The sequence below is a fragment of the Nerophis ophidion genome, linkage group LG11, assembly GCF_033978795.1.
Source record: "Nerophis ophidion isolate RoL-2023_Sa linkage group LG11, RoL_Noph_v1.0, whole genome shotgun sequence".
Lineage (NCBI taxonomy): Eukaryota > Metazoa > Chordata > Actinopteri > Syngnathiformes > Syngnathidae > Nerophis > Nerophis ophidion.
In genome coordinates, this window is record NC_084621.1 from 65,798,931 (window position 1) to 65,818,360 (window position 19,430).

The 19,430-nt window shown below is 39.2% G+C and overlaps 1 protein-coding gene across 2 annotated transcripts in view; it reads right to left on the reverse strand.

Annotated features, from left to right (window-relative positions):
• The window catches only part of LOC133562366 (V-type proton ATPase subunit C 1-A-like), a 47,164-nt gene that overhangs the window by 7,388 nt on the left and 20,346 nt on the right, over positions 1-19,430 (reverse strand). For both annotated transcript variants that reach the window (XM_061916514.1, XM_061916513.1), the window contains exons 2-10: positions 18,606-18,762; positions 16,187-16,254; positions 11,906-11,991; positions 11,650-11,744; positions 9,957-10,048; positions 8,144-8,242; positions 6,610-6,678; positions 6,321-6,413; positions 3,324-3,417 (exon numbers count right to left, since the gene is read on the reverse strand). In XM_061916514.1, coding sequence (XP_061772498.1) covers positions 3,324-3,417; positions 6,321-6,413; positions 6,610-6,678; positions 8,144-8,242; positions 9,957-10,048; positions 11,650-11,744; positions 11,906-11,991; positions 16,187-16,254; positions 18,606-18,737 — 828 coding nt within the window. In that variant the 5' untranslated portion in view covers positions 18,738-18,762. The remainder of the gene's footprint in view (positions 1-3,323; positions 3,418-6,320; positions 6,414-6,609; positions 6,679-8,143; positions 8,243-9,956; positions 10,049-11,649; positions 11,745-11,905; positions 11,992-16,186; positions 16,255-18,605; positions 18,763-19,430) is intronic.

The following is a 19,430-nucleotide window of genomic DNA, read 5'->3' on the forward strand; positions in this document are numbered from 1 at the left end:
CCTGCTGGTCCCTATGGACTGGACTCTCACATTAGTAACCGTATCCACTCGGCATCCATTGCACCGATCAATCCTAATTATAGCGCTGCTCTATCGCAAAACCACACACATGATTCATGCCTTCATAAAACCAAACACTCTCATTTGAAGGGCTTCACGGTGGCAGAGGGGTTAGTGCGTCTGCCTCACAATACGAAGGTCCTGCAGTCCTGGGTTCAAATCCAGGCTCGGGATCTTTCTGTGTGGAGTTTGCATGTTCTCCCCGTGAATGCGTGGGTTCCCTCCGGGTACTCCGGCTTCCTCCCACTTCCAAAGACATGCACCTGGGGATAGGTTGATTGGCAACACTAAATTGGCCCTAGTGTGTGAATGTTGTCTGTCTATCTGTGTTGGCCCTGCGATGAGGTGGCGACTTGTCCAGGGTGTACCCCGCCTTCCGCCCGATTGTAGCTGAGATAGGCGCCAGCGCCCCCCGCTACCCCAAAAGGGAATAAGCGGTAGAAAATGGATGGATGGACTCTCATTTGAATTTCAAAAGAACGACAATAGTTTGCGAAGCATCACATTATCATCGTATTTGTCTCGGAAATATTACATGACACCACATCTAATAGCGTTAGCATCAATCAAAAGGTATGCAGAATGGACTGTCAACAATATTTCATTCATTACAAACAATATCGTCACTATAATCAATTTAAAGTTAAAGTTAAAATACCAATGATTGTCACACACACACTCGGTGCGGTGAAATTTGTCCTCTGCATTTGACCCATACCCTTGATCAATCCCTGGGAAGTGAGGGGAGCAGTGGGCAGCAGCGGTGCCGCGCCCGGATTTCATTTATGGTGATTTAACCCCCAATTCCAACCCTTGATGCTGAGTGCCAACCAGGGAGGCAATGTGTCCCATTTTTTTTATAGTCTTTGGTATGACTCGGCCGGGGTTTGAACTCACAACCTACCGATCTCAGGGCGGACACTCTAACCACTGAGTAAAACCCCTCATGATCAAACAATACTGCAGGCTGAAAAAAATACCACAAATTACTACCTAATTATTTTCAGCAAGGTGTGAGAGAAAGAGGCCGGTGTGCAGACACACACACTAATAAATGAGATCCCTGGTTAATACAGGCTAATGTGATATGTGCAAGTATTAAGTGGCTGATGTCAGAATATCAATAGGCCGCTCTCTCTGGTCCAAATCAGTTGATGTGTTTGGTAATTGTCCCTCTCGCCCGACGCGGTTCCAGCTCACATGCTGAAAGTTCCAAGTCACGGCAAGACATGTGATGTCACTCTCTTCTCTTATCGGTCAGCAGTGGGCCTAAGAATGTAAAATGAAACAGTCCTTTGTTGATGATTTAATGATTTTACGGACACAAGCAAATAACTCGATGCGCTTTAGGAGGACGTGAAAAGAAAATTATCTTCTATCTTGCATCACAGGGGTGTCCAAAGTGCGAAACTAGTTCAAATAAAACAGAGGAAAGTGTGCTTGCGTGAAAAAATTATATATATTCAGTAGGGGTGTAACGGTACACAAAAATTTCGGTTTGGTACGCACCTCGGTTTAGCGGTCACGGTTCGGTTCATTTTCGGTACAGTAAGAAAACAACAAAATATAAATTTTTTGGTTATTTATTTACCATATCTGTAAACAATGTCTTTATCCTTTTAACATTGGGAACACTATAATAATTCCGCCCACGTTAATCAACATTAAACTGCCTCAAGTTGTTGTTTTGATTAAATAAAATTACAAAACTTTTCTTCTACATATAAAAAGTGCAACATTAAACAGTTTCAAGTCAACTCATCATGCTTAATTTATTACAGCATTTGGGAAGCCTGTAGTTGACTTTCATTATACACACACGCACGCAGACACACACAGCAAAATGAGCTAACGTAACGCTAAAAGCTAATTAGCGTTCACCTCAACCCAGAACTATGAGAGAGCTGAGCTGCAGTTCAAGTTTTTAGAAGGTCTAGAAGGCTCATTGTGATGTTTCTAATAGTTGTGACTGGGAAGTGTTTTTTTTATAATTTGGTGAGTGTACGATGTCAGCTCCTCAACTGCTAAACACATACCTGCTCATCTAGACGCCAAAGCACTGACAACACGCGCTCTGAATATGCCCTGCTGATTGGCTGTTACATCGCTCTGAATACGCACTGCTGATTGGCTTTGTATGTAACCAATCAGATGGTTGTGTGGGCGGGAAATTGCTGGGTGCTCACTGCTCAGACAGAGGCAGCTGCAGAGCAGCTTGTTAAGACTTTAGGTTATAAACTCGTTCGATACACCCTCGTACCGAACCAAAACCCCCGTACCGAAACGGTTCAATACAAATACACATACCGTTACACCCCTAATATTCAGTTTAAGTTAAAGTACCAATGATTGTCTCACACACACACACACACACACACACACTAGGTGTGGTGAAATTTGTCCTCTGCATTTGACCCATCCCCTTGTTCCACCCGCTGGGAGGTGAGGGGAGCAGTGAGCAGCAGCGGTGGCCATGCTCGGGAATCATTTTGGTGATTTAACCCCCAATTCCTACCTTTGATGCTGAGTGCCAAGCAGGGAGGTGATGGGTGCCATTTTTATAGTCTTTGGTATGACTCGGCCGGGGTTTGAACTCACAACCTACCGATCTCAGGGCGGACACTCTAACCACAAGGCCAATGAGCAGGTTCTCAATAGTGCATGGAAATCAAAATTCAGCTGCAATTTAATCTTTTTCCTTAACAAGACTTATTGTAGCATCATTTACTGGAGTTGTCACAACTGACAGAAGAAAACATTTAACTTCTGTCATTAATGGTCTGGTCTGTATTTATATCGCGCTTTACTATACCTGGAATGATACCCAAAGCACTTTTCATTATACAACACATTCACACATACATTCACACACTGATGGCGGATGCTGCCATGCAAGATGCTAACCATGACCTATAAGGAGAAACGGCAAAGAGTTTTGCCCAAGGACACAGCAGCCATCGCTACGATGGCAAAAAGCTAGAGCTAAACCTGGAACCCTCAAGTTTCTATACCGCCTCCAATATAAGGCCAACATTATTTAATTTCCAAGCAATTACTTTCTAAACATTAATTCTTACAGCTCTGCATTGATTACAACCAATCTGTTCAGAATCCCTTTTTCTAAGATTAGAATGAAATGACATTCTCGGATTGTCCATTTTCTAAAACAATCCGAAAAGTCGAGTTGTGATGGATTGAATGCCCTGAGAATACAACGACCTGGAAGAGTGAGAATATTCACAGGCACGCTTCTAAACACTTACAAATTGCTTCTTTTTGTCTGTAGACAGCCGAGTCATCTCTTCTTTATCTGCTTTCATTTCCCCTTCATTGTACTGAAAGTCTCTCACAGAGAACCTGCGAGCAGAGTGGAGTTGGACAATATTAATATTCAATAAATGTATTTGGTTTCAACATTTGCTGTGTGAAAATCAAGCTGGTCGAAGTGCTTTTGGTCTGTTTGATGAACCCCCACTTTTTGATTTAGATTCTGACATTTTAGATCAGTGGTTCTCAACCTTTTTTCAGTGATGTACCCCCTGTGAACATTTTTTTAATTCAAGTACCCCCTAATGTTGAAAAAAAAGAGATAAAGAAGTAAAATACAGAACTATGTCATCAGTTTCTGATTTATTTACTCTCCCAACCGGCGTGGCGCGGTTGGGAGAGTGGCCGTGCCAGCAACCTGAGGGTTCCTGGTTCAATTCCCACCTTCTACCAACCTCGTCACGCCTGTTGTGTCCTTGAGCAAGACACTTCACCCTTGCTCCTGATGGTTCGTGGTTAGGGCCTTGCATGGCAGCTCCCGCCATCAGTGTGTGAATGTGTGTGTGTATGGGTGAATGTGGAAGTAGTGTCAAAGCGCTTTGAGTACCTTGAAGGTAGAAAAGCGCTATACAAGTATAACCCATTTATATTAGTGCAAAATATTGTTCATTTGTAGTGGTCTTTCTTGAACTATTTGGAAAAAAAGATATAAAAAATAACTAAAAAACTTGTTGAAAAATAAACAAGTGATTCAATTATAAATAAAGATTTCTACACATAGAAGTAATCATCAACTTAAAGTGCCCTCTTTGGGGATTGTAATAGAGATCCATCTGGATTCATGAACTTAATTCTAAACATTTCTTCACAAAAAAATAAATCCTTAACATCAATATTCATATTTAAAATCTAGCTGTCAACACTGAATATTGCATTGTTGCATTTCTTTTCACAGTTTATGAACATAAATTCATATTTTGTTGAAGAATTATTCAATAAATATATTTATAAAGGATTTTTGAACTGTTGCTATTTTTAGAATATTTTTAAAAAATCTCACGTACCCCTTGTCATACCTTCAAGTACCCCCAGGGGTACGCGTACTCCCATTTGAGAACCACTGATCTTGTTCTTAATCTATACAATCTAATAGGAGTGTCCCGATACAACTTAAAATTTCCGATACTTGTATTATTTTGTAGTGTAGAATGTGAGAAAAAGTTTGACAAAGTGAAATTACTCAAATAGAGAATATTGGTAGGTATGAAAAGCACTAACCTATTTATTACTAACTGTCTGTAGTAGACTTATGCTGTTTTTAAGTTGAAGTGGTAATTGTATTTTGGCAACAGCTCTCGGCCACAATAACTCATTAAGTAAAAAATTTAATGATGCGGACACGCTTGTTACTGGATACTTTCTCATACACTTCTGCTTTGGAGACTTTGTATCTGTATGTAGTATGTAACTATAAATTATTTATATCTGTAATGACAAATGTTGTGTTTGGGACTGCAATATTGTTCAATTATCGCGTACGTCTGGTTTGTGTGCTACTGTATGCTTAGTTGTTGTGTAGCTGCTAGCTCTGTGTAGATTATACACTACCATGTTTACCTTTTGTAAAGGACTTCACTAAAATGCAAGGAATTACCAACCTGGTCTGGTTATTGGAGGACATTTAGCTATTGAAAGGGCTGTTTGCAACATTTACACAGATGCCTAGAAGGCGATACATTTCTAATGTGTTTTAAATGATATATCTCGCCCTCTTACATCTTTTAGGACATAATGACATAACTACGTACTTACGTAACACGCATTAGCTTTGGGTGTTGCAAGCTAATGATGGCGATTTGGATGGTTAGGGCCTCATTTACTAAAAGTTTGCCTGTACTAAAACATGTGCAAACTTAACAGCACACGCATCTACTGATCTGCTAAATGTATACAAACTGGATCGCGTCTGTTAAGTGAGCAGAATAAGGCGTCCAATAAATTTTGCATTAATATGCAAAATTGATGTTGATCATCAAAATGCCAACAATACTTGGAAGAAGATATGCAAATATAATTATTTAGCATGCACAATGTGATTTATCAACACACATCACCGTTTTGGTGACAGTATTTGGCCTTTTATTTAGCACGGGTCAGAAAGACGTGCAAACAGACAGTTCCACACACGACTGAATAGAATAGAATAGAATGAACTTTATTGTAATTATATTTGCATATAACGAGATTAAAGACTCCACCTTAAGGTGCGGTAGTGGGAACAAATATGGAGTGAAATAAATGACATAAGAGGTAAAAAGGAAAAACTAACAATTGAAATAAACAGCCTACTATCCAATAAAAATAATAAGCAATCCTGTACAATATACAAAACACTATAGAAGTACAAAATACTGTACAATATACAGAACAAGACAAGAGTACCAAAGTAATAAATAATATATATATATATATATACATATATATATATATATATATATTATTATTAATAATGTATTATTATTTCTTTTTTCCTTATTTAATTTATTTATTTGCAAATATGACTTTGTTTTTCTGCTGTTTCTTTCTTTTTTGGGGGTGGGTTGGGATATAAACAAAAAATATTTTGATATTTCAGAGAAGACAACAGATGTGTGAAGTATGTGAATATGATGTAGTGGATGGGAATGTCTGATGCTGGATGGCAATAAAAAAAAAAAAAGAAGAAAAAAAAAAAGGAATGTCCGGCGGGCCGTTTTTAAAAGCATGTGGCCCCCGGGCCACAATTTGCCCAGGTCTGTTCTACAGTATATCAGAGATTTTAGATGCAAACTGATACAATCCCATACTTGTTTTGTCTTTCTTCGAGTTTTGTCTTTCCTAGAGTCAGTTCTCCTTAATACATTAGGAGCGTGGTTCTAGACCTGCTCCATATGTAAATCACCTTGAGATAATTTTTGTGATGAATCAGTGCTATATGAAGAAAAACATCTTACTTATTCTCTCTGGCTTTGTGTTTGAAGTCATCAATTGCTTTCTGGAATAAGGTCACGCTGAACAATCCACTTTCATTGTCTTCAAAAAGAAGACTAGAAAAAAAAGATAAATGTGTTATTGATCTGCACAAAGAAAAAGAAACATACAAATGTGTTTCTGAGAATTTTGAAAGTATACGACAAAAAAGTACAAGTAGAAATAAAACAACCGTGCAACCAACACAAACACTTAATCTGGTTTCTCAATGTGAAAAACGTTTATATTTCAGACTTTGTGACATTGTCTTACTTGGATGATCGAGGCACCACCATCTCAGCAAGGCTTTCATATGTTTTCTGCCAGTCAGCATATGATGTTCTGAAAATAAAACAGAGCAGCGACACGGTAAAGAATCTGGGTATTATCTTCGACCCAACTCTCTCCTTTGAGGCACACATTAAAAGCGTTACTAAAACGGCCTTCTTTCATCTCCGTAATATTGCTAAAATTTGCTCCATTCTGTCCACTAAAGACGCTGAGATCATTATCCATGCGTTTGTTACGTCTCGCCTCGACTACTGTAACGTATTATTTTCGGGTCTCCCCATGTCTAGCATTAAAAGATTACAGTTGGTACAAAATGCGGCTGCTAGACTTTTGACAAGAACAAGAAAGTTTGATCACATTACGCCTGTACTGGCTCACCTGCACTGGCTTCCTGTGCACTTAAGATGTGACTTTAAGGTTTTACTACTTACGTATAAAATACTACACGGTCTAGCTCCATCTTATCTTGCCGATTGTATTGTACCATATGTCCCGGCAAGAAATCTGCGTTCAAAGGACTCCGGCTTATTAGTGATTCCCAAAGCCCAAAAAAAGTCTGCGGGCTATAGAGCATTTTCCGTTCGGGCTCCAGTACTCTGGAATGCTCTCCCGGTAACAGTTCGCGATGCCACCTCAGTAGAAGCATTTAAGTCTCACCTTAAAACTCATTTGTATACTCTAGCCTTTAAATAGACTCCATACCAATTCGTGTTTTGATACGTTCTAATAAAATATTATGATCGACGGTATCGAAAGCAGCGCTAAGATCGAGGAGCAGCAACATAGATGACGCATCAGAATCCATCGTTAGCAATAGATCATTAGTCATTTTTGCGAGGGCTGTCTCCGTGGAGTGATTTGCCCTGAAACCGGATTGAAAGGTTTCACATAGCTTGTTAGACGCTAAGTGTTCATTTAACTGCTCCGCAACAATTTTTTCAAGGATTTTTGAAATAAAGGGAAGGTGAGACACCGGTCGGTAATTTACCATGAGGTCAGGATCGAGGTTAGGTCTTTTAAGAAGAGGATGAATAACCGCTTTTTTGAATGCTAGGGGAACAGTGCCCGAGGAGAGTGATAAGTTTATAATATTTAGCACTGATGGACCTAATAATACAAAGAGCTCCTTGATCAGTTTCCCAGGAAGAGGGTCAAGTAAACATGTTGTCTGTTTTATTCCATTTACACGTTGTAACAATTCCTCTAATGTTATTTCCTCAAAACGAGAGAAACTATTTTGGAGGGCAGTATCCGCCGTATATACAATCGTGTCAGTGTTAATAGAACCCCGTTGTAGCTGGGATGCATTGTCTTTAATCTCCTTTCTAATGACTTCAATTTTCTTACTAAAGAATTGCATAAACTACCGAGGATGTCGTGGTGGTTTGTGCAGCCCTTTGAGACACTAGTGATTTAGGGCTATATAAGCAAACATTGATTGATTGATTGATTGATTCAATTTCCTGCTAAACCACCATACATTTAAATGTACTCTAAAGTGGCGATAAATACTCACTTTGGGACCACGACAAGCTGAGTGATAAGGTACTCAGAGTCAAGAACAAAGTCCTCCTTCTTAACAATGTCAGCCAGGCTTCTGGTCAGCAGGCTCCCCCTGTGGGCAGACAAATGTACTACTAAAACATGGCTTTAACCCAGAGGAGAGGTCAATGCTGACAAAGCATTTCAGAGTTGTGCTAACGCTGTCATGGTCACGCAAAGTCAATCATCCTTGCAGCTTGACCTATGAATAAGTATTGGTTACAAATAAAATTAGGGCTGCCAAATAATTTATTCTAATCATTTTATTCACAATTTGGAATTTGGATGAATCATGATTAATTGTAGGTGATTATTTCCATGTATAATTAAAATTTGCTCAATAAAAGACCTAAATATTTGTACACAAATCCAATCTTACTGTCAGAATGTCATCCAGGAACCTTTTTGAACATTTTACCTAAATTTATGTAATTTATTTGCACACAACTTGGTGACAGTTAAATCTGAAGTTCTTTCAGGTTGTAGGAGTGAAATTTGCCAACAAGCACACCAGTCAGAGTTTCCTCACTCATTTTTGTACTGATGTATGCATTGATCTAATCACTGACCATACAGCAGTTAAGGTAAAAGAACTCAAAATAAATTGCATGACTAATCCAAGTGTGCACATTAATGCAATAATAACATTTTGTGATCCATTATATGAGTTAACTTGTTCATGCTGACAGCCCTAATAAAAAATAAACCAAGATGCCTCCTTTCTGATCTATTTGAATTTATTTTTAAAACCGTAAATTTGTAATGCTAAAGCTCAATCTATTAAATTGGAGAGAGCACATAGAATATAATCAACTCCATCATGTCTGCCGTTTTTGCATCCTGTAGGTATGGTGCTCATATGTCTAATTACTTTTGCGCCTAATCATTTTAATATTATTTAATCATCTATGTTACTTATAGGGTTGTCAAAAATTAAAGCATGATTATATTTTAACTAACATGAATCATAATTAATACCCATTAAAACGCTATTTTGTTGTTTTTTCGGTTGATCAGGGCCTCAATGCAATGCTTATTGAGATGCAACTGGCAAAGCGAAACAATGTTTAATTCAATTAATCATGCAAATGAATTGATCTAGACCAGGGATGTCAACGTCATTTTAGCTCAGGGGCCGCATGGAGGAAAATCTGTGCACAAACGGGCCGGACTATTAAAATTATGGCATTAAAACTAAAAAATAAAGACAACTTTATAAACAACTTCAGATTGTTTTATTTGTCGAACTTTGGCCCAAAATAGAACAAACACATTCTAAAAATATTACAATAAAAATATAGAAAAAAATACCCGGCAGTAGTAAAGTTTAGATCCATGAAGGAAAGAAGAAAGTGAATGAATGTTTCTACCGGTAACTAAATACTTATGCATAAAAATGTGTTTTTTTCGGGGGGTTTTTCATGAATTAAGTAACGTTTATGATAACCTTTTTCCAAAACATCAAATGTGAGATATAACAGGATAATGCATACATTTATCGTTTGTTTTCAAAACGGTTACAAAAAAGTTGGACCCCCCAAATTTACCGTGGGGCCCCCTTTTTATGACATGATGTGGACCCCATTTGGAAAATTTGTAGCACCAACACATGCAAAACAGCATAAGGCGACTGTGGACTGCGGGCCGGTTCTAATACTAATCAAATATCATCCCAGGGGTCATAGATCATTCTTTCGTGGGCCTTATCTGGCCCGCAGGTCTAGACTTTGACACCCCTGATGTAGATTAAACTTAATTTGGACAGCTCTAATTCGCTTTTCACTTACGCGTTCTTCCTTTCTAAATTCTGTAGGGTTCCTTTCAGGTTGTTATAAGCTGATGCTCTGCTCTTCAAATCGGTGTCAATTTGCATGACTTGCTGTAAAATTCACACCACAAAAACAGAAATTCATTAATCCTACACTTATTGACCATAAAGGGAAACTGCAGTTTTTTGGAATTTTGCCTATCGTTCACAATCATTATGAGAGACAAGAACACAAATGTCTTTTTTTAGGATTCTAAAAATGTTTTAAATGCTTGAAAGGTGCAGCTAAAGTGAGTCACCGTTGTAGCTTTCAAAGCCCTGAAAAACAAACTTCAAAACCCTCCATTAACGTTTTGTTTACACGCTGTAAGTATGTATATAATGTAGTGAAAGACATGTTCATACTAATACGTAATATGCACAATATATCCCGTATTTTGGTAATTTCCTGGGCGGAACACTAAATTGTCCCAAGTGTGTGAATGTGGGTGTGAATGTTTGTCCGTCCATCTTTGTTGGCTCTGCGATGAGGTGGCGACTTGTCCAGAGTGTACCCTGTTATTCGCTTGAGTGCAGCTGGGATAGGCTCCAAACACCCCAACGCCACCCCACAAGGGAATTCAGTAGAAAATGTATGGATTAATGGCATTTATTTCAGGGCCCATCGCAACACACTTCTTTCTTCAGGAAACAAACGTGTGTTCTACTTCCGGCAACAAACGCAAAGTCTAATCATGAGAGACTTGGTAATAGACGACGAAGATGGCGAATTATGGACAAATGAGGTTTCACAATCTTATCTTTTTGAACCTGGATATATAGAGGATCACCTGCTGGTTATAAAAGCTTAGTGACCACGAAGAGAGGGTGAAATGTTGGAGGAAACGTAAGCCAAGAGAGCCAGGACTGGTGTTACTTGACGGGTGAAAATGTGGAGCTTGGAGCCAAGCTATGCCGACAGAAATTAAGTGCATACCCAAAATAAACTCCCCAAAAATATCCATGGCCAGCTTGACCAAACAGGCAAATGTCTATCAAGTGAGTCTTTAATATTGATCATGATGCATGCAGCACATAACCCTTGTTAGTACAACTACATGCCCTGTCAAGCTGGCTATGTCCAAACAATACATAAAATGTGGGTGAATACTTAACAGACACTGTAATATGATTGTTCATGTTTTTCAGTCAGTAAGGTTGGTGTCCTATCGCATCGTGTTGAGTATTACAAACTCAAAAGCCACTCAGCTGCTGACTTAGTAGCTGGCTTACGGCTAATGCCGTAGCGTGCCGTCGCAGGGTGAAGGGTTATTACACTAGAAAAACAGTACTGCAGTGTTTGCTCTTACAATAACAATGTCGTGATTGCTTGGTTATTATACAGGTTATGTAATGAAGAATTGTTGGTGGGTTTTGGATGCCTTTTTAGAGTGATTTAAAGGCAAAATGGATTGTTCCTATTAGCAGCATTGCTAGCTAACTACAACCAGCCAATTATTAGAATACATTTTAAAAAAAAGTATTTTTCTCTCATTAGGATTGTCAACGAAAGGCAAAACTTCCCCAAAAAGTGCAGTTCCCCTTTAATGCAGCAAGCACACTGTTGCAGAACTATGCAATATATCCTGACTTAGTTCTTCAAAATAACATGCTCAAAAATAAACAAATAAAAATGTCAACCTGTTATTCGCCATATTTGCCAACATTACTACCTTTGAGATGATTTCAGAAATGTTTTTCAGTGATTGCTTGATGGGGTACTTGGCCATGTCCCATTGGAACCGTGTGACGTAGGTGACGAGATCAACTGAAAAAAAAAATATGGACTTGTCAAGCAGCCATTATAATAATGCTGATTTAAAATCTAAAGGATAAAACATCCATCTGAGATGATTCTGTTAATTATTACTGGTTAGTCACACATAATAATTTTGGCTACTAAAACTAAAATTAGAACAATCACTGTACCTCCGTTGGCCAGCAAGTTCTCCTGCACTTTGTCTCGACTGTCCTCCAGCACGTCGGCCATGTACTGAGCCACCTTCTTCACCACACTGTGATGAGCCAAGAGTAGTCACAACATGTGATGCCAAAACAAACTGTGTGCACAAAGCCAGTCTAAATCCCACATTCACTCTCCATGCATTCTAAGAAGTGATCCTCCAAATAGTCTACAAGCGCACTCACAAAAGAATACATTTCCATATGTTGGATAGCAATTACAACAGGGAACTTACTTAAAGGCAGGTTTAAGTTAAAACAAGTTGTGAGGTTGAGTTTTCTCACACATTCTTGGAAATGTGTGAGAAAGCAAAGCAGGGAAATGACGGTACTCGCTGAGTGTGAGATTAAAACGTCAGTATTTCCAAAGGACTATAAGGGACAGCCCAAGATACTTGCAGAACATACAGTAAGTCACTGGCTATAAATATGACTAATGAAGGTGCTGTTGGTGTGCCACCACACCGCAAAGCTAGACTCAGGAGCATGTGAAATTCCTCATTGTTACAAGAGAAGGTTTGGGAATATATCAGTGCCACCAAGGAGCTGGGAAATGCTGCAAATAATAGGACAAGAATGATGTTATGATCAACTCTCTCCTTTGAGGCACACATTAAAAGCGTTACTAAAATGGCCTTCTTTCATCTCCGTAATATCGCTAAAATTCGCTCCATTCTGTCCACTAAAGACGCTGAGATCATTATCCATGCGTTTGTTACGTCTCGCCTCGACTACTGTAACGTATTATTTTCAGGTCTCCCCATGTCTAGCATTAAAAGATTACAGTTGGTACAAAATGCGGCTGCTAGACTTTTGACAAGAACAAGAAAGTTTGATCACATTACACCTGTACTGGCTCACCTGCACTGGCTTCCTGTGCACTTAAGATGTGACTTTAAGGTTTCACTACTTACGTATAAAATACTACACGGTCTAGCTCCATCCTATCTTGCCGATTGTATTGTACCATATGTCCCGGCAAGAAATCTGCGTTCAAAGGACTCCGGCTTATTAGTGATTCCCAAAGCCCAAAAAAAGTCTGCGGACTATAGAGCTTTTTCATTTCGGGCTCCAGTACTCTGGAATGCCCTCCCGGTAACAGTTCGAGATGCCACCTCAGTAGAAGCATTTAAGTCTCACCTTAAAACTCATTTGTATACTCTAGCCTTTAAATAGACTCCCTTTTTAGACCAGTTGATCTGCCGTTTCTTTTCTTTTTCTTCTATGTCCCACTCTCCCTTGTGGAGGGGGTCCGGTCCGATCCGGTGGCCATGTACTGCTTGCCTGTGTATCGGCTGGGGACATCTCTGCGCTGCTGATCCGCCTCCGCTTGGGATGGTTTCCTGCTGGCTCCGCTGTGAACGGGACTCTCGCTGCTGTGTTGGATCCGCTTTGGACTGGACTCTCGCGACTGTGTTGGATCCATTATAGATTGAACTTTCACAGTATCATGTTAGACCCGCTCCACATCCATTGCTTTCCTCCTCTCCAAGGTTCTCATAGTCATCATTGTCACCGACGTCCCACTGGGTGTGAGTTTTCCTTGCCCTTATGTGGGCCTACCGAGGATGTCGTAGTGGTTTGTGCAGCCCTTTGAGACACTAGTGATTTAGGGCTATATAAGTAAACATTGATTGATTGATTGATTGAAATAGGCACCAACTATGAGGAAAAAACCCTGACTTTTTTCATCTAAGTTAAGATTGCCCTTATTAAAAGTTTAGTAATTTTTATACTTACGTTATCTAATTTGTTAACATTTAGCAATAATGTTATAGAATGTATTACCATGGCACCATTTTTTATGCATGATTCGTTTTTTTGACGGAAAATATTTGCCAACTGGGTTTGCCCCAGTTTTAATAAACATATTTGTCTGCCCGCATATCGAACAAAGCATGCCATGCGTTGCATTTCGATGGAGGGTTGAGGAGTCCCGACAGTGTGAAGTGTTGTGCCGTAAAGCACTGCGTATCTTGTGTGGTTTTAAGAGATTGTACTGAACACTGAGCCAAAAGCTCGGGCTTTTAACTTGATGCACTCTCGTCTCTCAGGGTTCAAACCCTGGGAGGGATGGAGGGGCTGGACCAGGCGGTTGGATTGGCTGTGCAAAAGTACTTGTGTATACCACACTCCCTGACCTTTTAAGAATTTACCATTGCCGACTGTTCTCGCCTCTCAATCAGCGGTCATTGGTTTAAATCCTGGAAAGGACAACTAGGGCGGGACGAGACCCACAGTCAATGTCTGTGCATCTTTAGATATAACGTGAGTGCCAGCACTTCAGTAAAGAAAGTGAAAAACATTACCAAGTTCAGGAAATAACTAACGGCCTGATTTACGAAGACCCAAACACCACACGGTAAACAGCATGTACAATCTATAGCAAAGTGTATACTATTAGTGGGGGTGTTGTGTGTGGTCTACTAACACTGTGTGCAATTGAAAAGTGGTCCAGACCACCTTATTAAAATGAGGATGAAGATGGCACGTTGTGTAATTTGTAAATAAAAACAGAATACAATGATTTGTTAATCCTTTTCAACTTATATTCAATTGAATAGACTGCAAAGACAATATATTTAATGTTCAAACTGAAAAACATTTTTCTTGCAAATAATCATTAATTTAACATTTAATGGCAGCAACACATTGCAAAAAAGTTGGCACAGAGGCATTTCTACCACTCTGTTACATGGCCTTTCATTTTAACAACACTCAGTAAACGTTTGGGTACTGAGGAGACCAATTTTTTAAGCTTTTAGGTGGAAGTCTTTCCCATTCTTGTTAGATTTACAGCTTAAGTTGTTCAACAGTCCAGGGTCTCTGTTGTGGTATTTTAGGCTTCATATTGCACCACATATTTTCAATGAGACAGGTCTGGACTACAGGCAGGCCAGTCTAGTACCCGCACTCTTTTACTAAGAAGCCACACTGTTGTAACACGTTGCTTGGCATCGTCTTGCTGAAATAAGTAAGGGGGTCGATGATAACGTTGCTTAGATGGCAACATATGTTGCTCCAAAACCTGTATGTACCTTTCAGCATTAATGGTGCCTTCACAGATGTGAAAGTTACCCATGCCTTGGTCACTAATACACCCCCATACCATCACAGATGCTTGCTTTTGAACTTGGCGCCTATAACATTCCGGATGGTTCTGTTCCTCTTTGGCTCGGAGGTCACGACGTCCACAGTTTCCAAAAACAATCTGAAACGTGGACTCGTCAGACCACAGAACACTTTTCCACTTTGCATCAGTCCATCTTAGATGAGATCGGGCCCAGCGAAGCCGGCAGCGTTTCTGGGTGTTGTTGATAAATGGCTTTCGCTTTGCGTAGGAGAGTTTTAACTTGCACTTACAGATGCAGCGACAAACTGTAGTTTCTGACAGTGGTTTTCTGAAGTGTTCCTGAGCCCATGTGGTGAAATCCTTACACAGTGATGCCGCTTTTTGATGCAGTACCGCCTGATGTATCTAAGTTCGGTAGTATCATCGCTTACATGCAGTGATTTCTCCAGATTCTCTGAACTTTTTGATGATCGTAGATAGTGAAATCCCTAAATTCCTTACAATAGCTCATTGAGAAATATCGTTCTTAGACGGTTCGACAATTTGCTCACGCATTTGTTCACAAAGTGGTGACCTTCGCCTCATCATTGTTTGTGAATGACTGAGCATTTCATGGAAGCTGCTTTTATACCCAATCACGGCACCCACCTGTTCCCAATTAGCCTGTTTACCTGTGGAATGCTCCAAATAAGTGTTTGATGAGCATTTCTCAAATTTCTCAGTCTTTTTGCCACTTGTGCCAGCTTTTTTGAAACATGTTGCAGGCATTTAATTCCAAATGAGCTAATGTTTGCCAAAAATAACGAAGTTTTCCAGTTCAAACATTAAGTATCTTGTCTTTGCAGTCTATTCAATTGAATGTAGATTGAAAAGGATTTGCACATCATTGATTTCTGCTTTTATTTACGATTTACACAACGTGCCAACTTCACTGGTTTTGGGGTGTGTAATTGTGTGCGTTAGTGCATAAACTTCGCCAGCTCTATTAATAATAATTTTACGATTAACAATATGGCTCACTTTTGCAAATAATAAATGGTATTAAGCGTTAGCGATTTACCAGGACACAAAGCTATCAATGAACCACTTCATATTTATAAAACCAAATCTGTCACAAAGAATTGTGGAACCTGCATTGGTTCGATAATCCAACCATGACTGTGCAAATATCTTACCTCTCAACAAAAGAATCTAATTTGGCTAATTCATCCGAAAGCCCAACCAAAACATCGAGTGTTCCAACCTGTTTGCAGACACAAAAACACAAAAAAAAACATTGTCACATTATCAATAATAACATGAGTCTAGACAGAGGTGGGAGTCAGGCAGGTTGTGTTTAAACGGTGGCTTGTGGGGTCCAGTCGGCCTACAGGGACAACCAAGGGGCGCTGTGTACTTAGGATGGCGCCTCGTTGTCCTGAGCCACTCATGCATTACTAAAGGTTCCAGAAGCCTGTTTCAACCATGTGTGGCATCAAGATCAACGGGGTTACTTCACCTTCAGCACAGAGAGGACCCCAACCAGACAAGTTGAGCTGCTTTGGATGAAAAACCCAATCAACACTTCAACATGCAAACAACAGCTCTCTTTAAAGGTGGCTTCCCATTCACAGAGGCTGCCTATTCTTGACAGAGGATTTTTAAGGTGAGTGTATTGGATTCAGCGCAATTTTTCACATTTCATGAATAAATAACAAGTAATTATTCCATAAGTAAAAAAAACGAGTACATATAGAAAAAACAAATGATTGATGAAGAGGGGTATGGCAACATTTTTTCAAAAATAAATATAGCATATTTTTAGATTAGACAATTAATCACAAAGATCTGGCACATAATCTTGTATAATGCATTCTACCTAACAAAGATAAGTAGGCAGATTTGTTGTGATTGTGAGAGAATTTGTCAGTTTGAACTCGGCTTTAAACAGATTACTTGATACTAAAAATGGCCCTATCCTGATCATGGGATCAGATCAGGCCTTTTTTTAATGGATCGGCGATCGGATGATGATCTCTACCACAGCTGTGTCCAAGTGTTTGCATGGCTAGAAGTTGTACTCACTTGGAAGATACTTTCAAAAGGGATGCACGCTCAGAGAATCAATTACATTTCCGTATTCCTTGTTACACAAATGCAGGAGTTGCATGAATTCTAGGAGGCTGCGTGTCTTGCCAGAACACCGGCTGCAGTTTGAGGGCAAGCTGCAACGAACGCTCCGTCTATCCACAGTGTGAAGACGCTTCTAAAGGTACTAATCCTCACCACTATGGCAGAAAATAAACTAAGTTTAATTATCACAGGAGGAAATAAATGGTGAAGCATGCTGGACACGCACACACCGAGCAAACCACAATCAATACCCAGTATAGTATCAGTATATAAACGATACTGAAGTAGTAGATTTTTTTTTCTTGTTCTTATTGCAAAATCATGTTTTTGGTTGTTTTTGTATACAAACTCACATAGTAAGTCTCTGGATACAAGAAGACTTTGAGGGGAAACTCCAAATAATTTAAATTGGCACCAAAAGTAGTTTTTGCTATTATTTAGTTAAACAAATTGTATGCCGACTTCAAAACCACAAATTCAATATTTTATCTGATAAACAACAATACTGAGAATGAATACATTTAATAAGATAAGCTTTTGGTTTACCATGAATTGATTAACGTGGACCCCAACTTAAAAAAGTTTAAAAAAACTTATTCGGGTGTTACCATCTAGTGGTCAATTGTACGGAATATGTACTGTACTGTGCAATCTACTAATAAAAGTCTCAATCAATCTTTATAAGAGTGGGTTATTGCGTTTACTTAAGTTACTTGCTATAAAACATTTTCAGTTCTATAATCTGTTGTCAAAGTACTCAAAATCGAATCAGCTCTCCAGCCAAAGAATTGGATTGGGATTGGATGCCAAAAATGTTGATTTGGACATCCCTACTAGATACAGTTCTACCCAAGGAGGTCACAAAGCTCGAAAGATAGGGAGCTGTTTAGCAACTAAATGAACGTCAAGGAATGCATGCCCCAGACTGCTAATTTTTCTTTTCCCTGTCAATTTTATATTAGAAAAAAATAAAAAATTAGTCCAAACAAATGGCAATGAATCTAAAAATCCAAAACACTGTTTAATATTTACCCTCTATCTTCTTGCATGTTTATTGCAAAATTAAGCTATTTATTTGGTCCTACTACAGGTATTTGTCTTTGTGCATATACATTAAATCTCATCCATTAAACAGACGCCAGTATAATGGTTTGGTTCACTGATTTAATTTTTTTCGGCAAAAGTAGCTTAGTTCAAAATACTTGTCAAATATGACAGCTCAGCACGGATTCAATGTGATTGCTTCTAACAACACTTATTCTATATTCTCGCTGATTTGTACATGCCTAAACCAATTTCTTAACTATAACTAAAGGGGGTTTAAGAACATTTTAAACCTAATGAAAGTATACCTAATGACAACCATTGCTTTACCTTACGTTCAAGCCGGTGTGTGCAACTGCTTTAATCTGAAGTTGGTGCATCTGATGGCATTGTGAGTCAATAGATGACAAATAATTAAAACAAGGAATCCACACTAACCTTCAGGTCTGGGATGCTGAATTTGTGGTTGGTAGAAAGATTATTAGTGCGCGTGGTTGCCGTCATCATTTTGTCCCATGTTTGCTGGCAGGTTTTCTCTCCCGGAGCAGAGATCAACCAAAACTCAGTCATGATCCTGCTTGGACTAGAGACCAATCTGAGGGGGAAATATGTGTATTTTGAAATGTAAGCGGAATAACATTCGGTTCAGTTCAGTTTCAGTTTATGTCGAACATGCATACGATACAATGTAATGCATCACCCATTTCCAATTGTTTTATTAGAGCACGTCCGAAAAGGAGTAGGAAGAAGCACAGCTTATTTAATACTAATCCTTTTCATACAATAGCAATTTTATCCAATTTCCTTGTTCTCTGTAACAGAACAGTTAACAAATAAATAAAATACCGTAGTAGGCAAACAAATATTAAATACATAAGCGTGTGAATGTTGTCTGTCTATCTGTGTTGGCCCTGCGATGAGGTGGCGACTTGTCCAGGGTTTACGCCACCTTCCGTTTGATTGTAGCTGAGATAGGCACCAGGGCCCCCCGCGACCCCAAAGGGAATAAGCAGTACAAAATGAATGGATGGATGGATAATCATTGTCTCAATTTAAAAAAAAGATTTAAGATGTTCATCATAATTCTTGTTCTGTGTACTTTGTGAACACTTTTAGTTTTAACAGTCTCTTAAACCATACTTGCCAACCCTCCCGGATTTTCCGGGAGACTCCCGAAATTCAACGCCTCTCCCGAAAATCTCCCAAAATTCAGGCGGAGCTAAAGGCCACGCCCCCTCCAGATCCATGCGGACCTGAGTGAGG